At 44.1% G+C, this 9,745-nt stretch overlaps 1 protein-coding gene across 1 annotated transcript; it reads right to left on the minus strand.

Annotated features, from left to right (window-relative positions):
- Positions 1–1,373: 1,373 nt before the first annotated feature.
- On the minus strand, positions 1,374–9,342 carry LOC308289578 (putative nuclease HARBI1; the record flags this gene model as incomplete). Its single annotated transcript, XM_080731311.1, has 3 exons — positions 1,374–1,400; positions 1,836–2,577; positions 9,269–9,342. 3 exons carry the CDS (start codon positions 9,340–9,342, stop codon positions 1,374–1,376), a joined length of 843 nt encoding a protein of 280 aa, XP_080587437.1.
- Between the last annotated feature and the right edge of the window lie 403 nt (positions 9,343–9,745).

Raw genomic sequence — 9,745 nt, forward strand, 5'->3', positions numbered from 1 at the left:
GCAGGCAGGGACCCTGGGGGCCCATTGACTGGGTTATTGCCTTCCAGAGCTTTGTCTTCCCCTCCAGTTCATGGTGCCGTTGGTGCCACCAAACACTGTATTGGTGTTGCTGGACCTCCTCTAGCAGGATTCCAAACATTTGTTGCATTTTTTTGTTTTGCTTTCTTTATTTCTGTTGAAAGAAATAAAACTTATGGAACATTCCTTCAACTGTGTTGTGTGAATCTTAGCTGATTGTCTATTCCTTCCAGTCCCTAACAGATCAGTTAGATGGGTGCCACTTGAATGGTGGCAGTGAACTTATTTTACTTGATCTATTTTCCTCTAATACATTTCTGTTTACTGAGGCCAAGCATCCATAGTCCACTGTGTTAAACCATGATTCTGAACATCTAGAATACAGTGCAGCAATGTGTAAATGTATAAGAGTGTTACCAAAATGGTACTAGCATCCCCAATATATCTGCCCCCCAATTCACCTGGTTTGGTACCAGTCTAGAAGTAGGCTGATTTCTTTATATTTGGACATGGACCAGGCTGTTTAAAGTACCATCTAACTTTAGGGAAAACTGTAGATTCAACATGCACTAAATAAAATAAACTGAATCCTGGGCCATGTTAAACTGACCATGAGCAGGCTGAAAATCACTAGTATGACGGGGCAGAGCCAAACAACTTGCTAAATGTATTGCTCTGTTTCAGGCTGACATAAAGCCAGCTGACTGTTTCAGCTGATTTTAGTCAGTTTCTCAAGGTGGTCTTTGTGTAATGCCCAGGATGAGAATTCAGGTCTCTTAATTCAATAGTCCATCCACTTGACCACTGGTCCAGGGGAGATGCTAGACTTTCTCAACGATCAGGCCGAATGTGAATCACACTGCTACAGTACATGTACCATGAACTGTGTAACCCTGTTACATTTGATTCTCTCAATATTAATTTGTGCATTAAAATAAAAAATTAAAGGTACACACGTGAGCCCACTAGCCTAGCTAAACAATGCACGCATGTTAACATAAGCACTGATATGTATTGCAATTGACATATGTTACAGAAGTGACATGAACCTCCCCACACGGGATTTGAACCCAGGCCTTCCATGTGATAGTCCAATGTCTTAACCATCAGTCCAAGGAGCATCTCTCTGAAGCAGGGGAGACACTACACTTTTGAAGCTTCAAGCTGGGGCTGCAACTCTCTCTGACACACTCACCCACCTTCAGACCTCTCATGGGGAAACCCGATCTGGGTCACAGCACATATCATTCCATCTGGGATACGAACCCGGGCCTCCCGCATTGAAAGTCATATTTGGACTTGAACACGGGAGGCCCGGGTTTGCATCCCGGGTGGGGATGTTACATATAGTCTGGCTATGCCAGGCTATGAGCCGACTGCACCTGAAGTGTTGTTGGCAGCCACACGCACACTCACACAGCATGTGTGTGCGTATATCTGCCCATAACACATCAGGTGTTGAGGGCTTATTTTATATTATTGTATTGGTGTTGGGGGTGGTTGTTGTTGTTGTTGTAGTAGTAGGATGGGGGGTATGTGTGTTCAGGTGGACTGTAAAACTGTTTGGTGACTGCTTGTGACTGCAAAGTGAAAGTGGTCAGAGTTCAGAGGTGGGGAAATCAAAACAGGTCTATGACAGCCTGTCTGACCTGGAGGCCTGCTCTGTAAAGTGCTGCTCGGGGTACGTTGGGGTCAAGGTGTGGTGGTGGTGGGTCATCATCATCGTCGTCGTCATCATCATCATCATCCTCCTGCGCCACATCAGGGAGCCCAGCGCGGATGGCAATATTGTGCAGCATGGCACACACAACGATTACCTGGCAGGATTTGAGAGGGGATAGGCGCAGGCCACCAGCAGAGCGGCTGAGGCATCTGAATCGGGCTTTCAATCGTCCAAATACCCGTTCAATGTGAGTCCTGGTGGTGGTGTGACTCAAATTAAAAGCTTCCTCTGCTGGTGTCTCTGGCTCTGACACCGGGGTGATGAGGTAGGTGCGGAGGGGGTAGCCACTGTCAGCCAAGAAAAAGCTGGCACCGAAGTCCCCTCTAGCAGCTCTCTCTCCTACTTCGGAGGTGCCCCAGATGAACGCATCATGGCTCGCTCCCGGCCACCTTGCAACGATGTCCGTAATTAGAGCATTGTGGTCCACAACCACCTGGATGTTGAGTGCGGTGTAGTGCTTTCTACAGACCCAGCAGGGATCCACCAGGTTAGGGTTGTGCAGCGGGATTAGGGTGCCATCCACAACACCTATCACCCGAGGGATCCCTGCCATGTCATAAGAGCCCTGGTGGACTTCTCGCACCTCCTCCCTGGTGGTGGGCAGTCGGATGTGCTGCTGGGCTTGCCGCAGAAGGATCGGTGTCACGGCTGCCACACACCGTGACACCGATGCCTTGCTGAGGTTGAGACCCTCTCCCACCGTCTCCAAAAAGTTACCACAGGCATAGTAGCGCAGAGCAGCCAGCAGCTGCACCTCTGGGCTCAGTGCAAAGTTGCGCCGAGTTGGCCTTCTGATGTATGGAGCCACCACGTCGATGAGGCGCTGGATTTCCACCCTTGGTAGACGATATTTTTTAATAATTGCCCGGTCAGTGAGCGTAGCCAGTGGGCTAAAATTCGCTCGAGAGAACGCATTCACATAAGTAATTTGGCTTTGCGCACGTCGGCGCTGGTTATCAGCGAGAAGGTATAGCTGAGCAGCCATGGTATCAATCTCACACTTGTGTGACTGGGAAACACCTTGATATATAGACAGCATGGGGTGTAGCACCAAATTCTGGGCCCTGGGGCCAAGGCTTCAGTGTGGGGCCCCCTCAAGGCCTCCTCCACGTTGAGCCCTAGCAACTCAGTCCCACTTTCCCCCCCTTGTGACGCCCCTGCAGGCAGTTAATCACTTGATTGTTTCCATCTGTCTCCACTTAGTTGGGTTTGTGGCAGAATTTATATCTCAGTCTATCTATCTATCTATCTATCTATTGAGATCTCTCTCTCTCTCTCACACACACTCTCACACACGCGCACGCACGCACGCACGCACACAGACAGGTAGCTTATTAATTAAACACAAGAGGCGCTTGGTACTGGTTAAGGTAATAGACTTTGTTGCGGGCATCCAGGTTTGAAACTTGGTTACTCTATCAATATGTAGGCTATGCATGGGAAACGCCTCTGCCCAGCGAACATTTTATAATGGGGCCCATATGGGTTTATATGGGCAAAGTGGGCATGGGCTGACCCGTGTTTTGAACACGGGCTCCACTTGGGGCTCATATGTGGCAGCCCACCTAGTCATACAGGGGTTTCTAACTGGGTATTGAATGGGCGCCATGTAGGCAAATTTATATCAGGCCCATGTGGGCGCCACCTTTGTTTGCCTATATAGGCTTGAACTGGGATAAGAATGGGCCTTAAGTGGGTTCTACCTGGGCTAAAGATATGGGCCCCAATATAGGGTTGGATGGGCAAAGTGGGCATGGGCTGACCCGTGTTTTGAACACGGGCTCCACTTGGGGCTCATGTGTGGCAGCCCACCTAGTCTTACAGGGGTTTCTAACTGGGTATTGGATGGGCACCATGTAGGCAATTTTATATCAGGCCCATGTGGGCACCACCTTTGTTTGCCTGTGTAGGCTGGAACTGGGATAAGAATGGGCCTCAAGTGGGTTCTACCTAGGCTTGCCTGAGGTTCCTGCTGTGCCTTTAGAGGGGTCCAAATAGGGAGTTGCATCTCCAACCCATCTATGTCGCACTTGTGTTAGCCCACATTGTTGTAAGTGGGTTATAGCTGGGTACAGAGTGGGATCCATATAGGCAATTGCATATCAGCCCTAAATGGGTTTGACATAAGATTGCCTATAATACCCCACTTCTGACCTAGTCAGAACCGACTTACAACAATGTGGGCAAACACAAGTGAGGCCTAGATGGTTTGGATATACAACTGCCCATGTAGTCCTCAGCTCTGTTTGCTTGAAGTGGGATCTAGGCCTTGAGTGTAGTCCAACTGGGCAATTTTGACACCCTTGTAGATCCCACTTCCAGCCACCCAGATGAGTTGGTCCTGGAGGGAATTAAATGGGAGAATTTAGCAGTAGATGACCCATTTTTAACTGCTGCAAAAAAATGTCTAAAGTTTAGCAACTTTAAGTTTTAACAGGGTGAAAATACCATATCAGACAATATCCTTCAGAACATTTATTTTCATTCAGGAATAAAAAACTTGCAAAATGTAAACAAAACAAATTTCACAAGGCTGTAGGCATGTTATGTACAAAACAGTCACAATCAAAGACAGCTGTAAGAAACCACTGACATAACCACCTGATCTACAAGGCTCAGGCTGCACATCTTGTGCCATGCAGAGGACTTGTAAATCTGGGAAATGCAATTTAGTGGAGATCAATTCTCCTAATAAGGGAATCGAGGGCAGGTGGTTAGAGGCCATCCGTGTGGAACAGTAGATGCTAGCCCTAGAATGTCTGTGATATTACATTACATTTAATTTTTTTGGTATGCGGTCAGGTTTGCCAAAGGTCTGAGCTGCGTGTAACTATTCTGCATCTAGCTTAAGGTAAGACACAAATTCAGCGTGAACATTTTTAACGCAAATATTTGTTTCTGGGGGTCCCTGGAACAAATTATTTTGAGGTAGTCTGATTGATTGAGTGTGTGAACAGGGGTCTTTTATACAGGTAACAACGTAAAACGTGGATCAATAGGATGAATTAATACAGGTAATGAGTGTAGAATAGGAGGACTTCTTAAAACAATATTTGACAGTTCTGTGAGAGCCAGAATTCTTGCTCATTGGTAGGCGTATCCAATACTTATTTCTTGCAATGAAATGCAAATTAATTATTTAAAAATCATACAATGTGATTTCCTGGAATTTCTTTTTAGATTCTGTCTCTCATAGTTGAAGTATACATATGATACAAATTGCAGACCTCTCCATTTTTTGGAAGTGGGAAAACCTGCTAAATTGGCAGTGTATCCAATACTTATTTCCCCCATTGTATATCTATAACAGTTTTCTTTAAAAAAAAAACATGTCGCTGTATCAGTGGTTCTCAAACTTTGTCATGTCAAGGACCCCCAAAAGAATATGTATTTAGCCGTGGATCCCCATCTCAAAATGTTTTTTCCAGGGCCCCCTAAAAGGAAATGTAGCGCCCCCATCCCACCCCGATGACAAAGAACAAAAAGCGCTAAGACAGGGGTCTTCAACAGGGGGTCCGGGACCCCTAGGGGATCCTCAGAGTTACTAAAGGGGGTCCTCCAAATCTTTGAGTGATACAATTTATTTTATTTTATATATATTAACCACTTGAACCCTAGCGCCCATATTCTTAGAACTAGCCAAAAATAGCCGATCTACAAGCTCACAACGCCTCGCACTGCGAGGCATTGTGAGCTTGTAGATCGGCTATTTTCGGCATAGAGCTTTGGTGCAAAGGGGGGAGCAGACCAATACAGAATTAAAGGTCAAGTTATGTATTGATGGTGGTTAAGTGGTTAAATATCTGAAATTGACATGAATCCAAAATACACTGATGATTGTGCTGTCAAACGATGAAACTATGGAATCTATGAACAGGTTGTGGGGGTCCCTGCTTCATCTCTCTCTCAACTAAGGGGTCCTTGGCCTGAAAACGTTGAAGACCCCTGCGCTAAGACATCAACCTAGGTTTGTTAGTTGTTGCCAGTCAAACAACAACAATAAACATTACAGTTGCAGCGCTACAATATGAAAAATAAAGAGCTCTCAAAAATAGAAACATTGCAATAACTATATACAATACGTGAGGGATTCTGGGGATTCATGAGAGTGAGTGTTCAGTGTTCCTTAATTCAGTTCTTTTTCGCAAGGGTGAGTGTGTGTAGGTGTGGAGAAAGGGAAGACCTCGGGAAGAGGTGTCAGTGTACATGGGTGGACAGGGCAAAACCTCGGGCATGAGGTGTCAGGGTACATGAATGGGGAGCACTGCTGTTTGGGCAGAGCAGCGTAGGCGAGGACTGCCACTCGGGCAGTTTTGACCTTATCTGTATTGTCGAATTCAAGCATGGTTCCTCAGTAGCAGGTCCCATGGTTGGCCACACAGCATCCACAGATTTCACTGGGCTACGCTCCCCTTCACAGAATTCAGACTTCGCTGGAGTTGACTGGAGAAACAAAAAAAAAAAAAAAACAATCAGGGATCACAACACACAATGTTTTCCTGAATTGGGACTCAAGGGTTATCACAGGACATTCTCAGACCTCTTTTCATGGAGAGGTAGGAAGTACCAGAATGTCACAGGATGTCTTATATGACAAACAGTCCACAAGGGCATTTGACACTTGATTGGATAGATAACAAAGCTAGTGGAGCATGAGTATTGTCAGAATACTTGCTTTAGTCAAGAATCAGTCTCTATGACATGGCCATTTTTATGATTATGATTGTTCTAAATTCAAAGCCCATGGCCAATCTGTTAATACAGAAATCAGACATCCCTCCTCCTGTGATGTCAATCCATTCTGGTTTGGACTTCCCTTCCTTCTCCAGTGTACATATTTTTGTTCACAAATTTAAATATTAGTTGCGATGTGCATGCTTTAATTTGAATTCTTTAACAAATTAAAAAAAGACAGGAAAGCAATCTATTGTTTGCAGACATTCCCATATGGGACACACTGCTTTGGGTACTCATTGCAAACAATATACTGTAAATACCTTGAAACACATCAACTGCCCAAAGCAGTGTTTTCCTCCAAGCCAGAATGATGAACGCCTGAGGAGTGCAGAAGGACATTTCCCAGTGATGACACCTTAGCCTGATTGAGGTCCTCGGTCTCATGTGCTCCAGCCTAAGACAGACATAAAAAAAGACACAAGATAATCAATTAAAGTAAAAGATTATGTTGAACAGTAAAGAGTAGGATGCATTGATTTGCCACTTTCACATAATGCGGCTCGCAGGTTAATATCGGAATACCAGGGTTTCCTGCAGTGCTTTATTGGCCAGGCGGGCCACCCGGCCTAAAATCTTTAGCGCCCGGCCAAGACGCATAGCGAAAAGCCCTAAACGTCACCAGTGCATGCTTGTTTTCATCACATACACAAGTCCAGAGCAGCCCACCGTCACAAATGTTCACCGGGGCTTTAACGGTGCACAGAAAATATGTAGATTTCTTTTAAAACCACTATAGTACATTTTGCGATTTGGGACTACACATTTCGCCTACACCACGCTGTGCTGCGGCGCCTCCCGCGAGCATGTTTCTCCTCACGGAGAGGAGAGGTGGAGAGGGTGGCACAATGCAGCCTGCCACCCTGCCCTGAGCGGTTGATGGCTGAGCCTTTACCTCCGCCGTGGAAATCCTGGCTGTTACCCGCGACTCACGTAGAAAAACTTGCATAAGTATTTAACTCCAGCACGGGAGGGATGTGTTACGCGTTGTGAACTTGTGTAGGATACACTGCATGAGAATCACGCACCACTCCGTGAGTTCGTTTCACGGGATTTTGTGCAGGTGCTCAATAAAGCCTTCCATGTGAAAAGCTTTACTATTTACGTTGGTTTAATTTGTAAGATTAAACATAGCAGTGCCAATACCACGTTACCTAACCCTACGATGATAGTATAGTGTCCGATCACTGGTCATCACCAGCACACAGTAGCACTAGCAAGCTAGGTCGCTATGTTATCGTTCGTCATGTCAAACCAACGTAAACCTATTACCCCGGTCAATATACATAGGCTTCAAAATAAGAGCCGGTCGGTGGACTTCAAAACAAAATAAGAACGCTTGGTACTTAAATGTAAAGTAGCCTAAAAACAATAGCAGATGTACAGGGTCAAAGTAGCTAAACTGGTTTTGCTACACAATGTTGAGTAAATGTGAATAATGATAGCATAATGTAGTTGCATTTTCCTTTTTCACACAAACTCATTAATATTTTGAGGGCAAAAATGATAACTGATTTAATCAAAAATCGAAATATGTTTTGATTTGTTTGTTATGAGCAACTTCTCTCTCTTATTTAACTTCACTTAATATTTTGAGGGCAAACATAAGCATTAATATAATAAAAAATAATCCAGAAATGCATTTTAATTAAGCAAATTAATTAATTAAGCAAAACTGTCCGGCTCGCGCGCAATGCTTCCGGTATACACACTTTTCTGTAAAGTCAACGGACGCATTTTTGGTAGCTGGCTTAGGGAAAGTTCCCCAAAACAATCTGTAGGAAGACACGTTTTGTAGCTATCAATATGTAGACTGGCATACCTGTGATTTGGTCATGTAGTAATCAAATCAAATAAACCAATAGTGACATTTATGTCTGCTGTAAAACAAGAACATTACCGTGTGTTAATCCATTGTGTCCTTTCGCGTCCCGACAGGAACTTCTCTGTATCCAAAATAGCTAGGTTTCAAACTGGAGAAGGCTCTCCATGCAAGACCAGAAAGTCCTGTGGGGAAAAGAAAGAAAGAAAGAAAGAAAGAAAACATTTTAAAAACAAATAAACGCGTGTCAGCTGCCATACTAAAAATAATGGTTATAAACAATGCATCATCATTATGTAAAAATAAAAGCTGCTACAATTGCATCTTATCGCGTCAGCCATGTTCTTCTTAGAAATCATTCAAAGAGGGTGACTTTGAAAAAGAGGTGTTTACTGTGGCCGCTGATTCACTTCAACTGTCACAGAATACTGTTACTTGCCCTAAACTTACCATAACTGGAGAGATGTGGGAACTCATGGAGGATCAGCTGTACACTTGTTTTCGCTTATCCACTTGTACACCACTGCCCTGTACACCACTGTCAAATTAGATAGATAGATACCTTTATTATTATCCCAAGGGAGACAACAGAAGGTTAAAGGTTACAGTGAAGTATGAACAGGGAAAAAGGTACTGATGTTTCCCGCAAAAAAACTAATAAAATAAAACAAAATAATACAGAGCAGTCGTAAATGTAGGTAAAATGGTGACAAAGCCACACATCGGAGAGGTTAACACCGCTCAAAAAGAAAGCATGTTCAAAGTCTGCGCTGAACAGGTCAAGCTATTACTTATGTACATGATAAAACAATTGTAATTACACAAATTAGGTGTTAACATTTCTATTGCATTAACATTTATCTTTCACAAACAATTAAATACCCAGAATTCTAGCTTCAAAAGTGCACTCTTTCTAGAATGTACCATAATGATCAGAAGACAGAGCCTTGCAGCATAAAGAGTAGTTATACCCTTCCAGACTAGAGTCATATCCCATCAGAACACAGTCGTCTTCAAGGACAAGAGCGTAGGTCAGATTCGCCATGGCTTAATAGACGCTGGTAGGGAAGGGCAAATATTTCTTCGGTTCCTTTATGGAGTCCAAGGAGTCAGATAGATGATAGATAGATACCTTTATTATCCCAAGGGGGAAATTTAGTCCAAGTGCTATGAACCCATAGGACATGAGACGAGGACATGTTCTCCATAAGCGGAATCGAGTACTGTTCCCACTACCACACACATCCCTAAAAGCAATCTTTTGGGTCAGGGGACGTCCAACCAGCTTGTACTATCCGGGGCGGACATACAGCCCTTCAAGACAGAGCTCTTTGTGAAAGGGTATAACTAATCTTTATGCTACTAGGTATAAAATTCTGGGTATTTAATTCAGTGTTTTAAAAGATAAAAGGTCAAGCAATAATATGTTGAAATCGTGGAGACAATTT

This window comes from Nannobrachium achirus (assembly GCF_963921795.1).
Source record: "Nannobrachium achirus genome assembly, chromosome: 1".
Lineage (NCBI taxonomy): Eukaryota > Metazoa > Chordata > Actinopteri > Myctophiformes > Myctophidae > Nannobrachium > Nannobrachium achirus.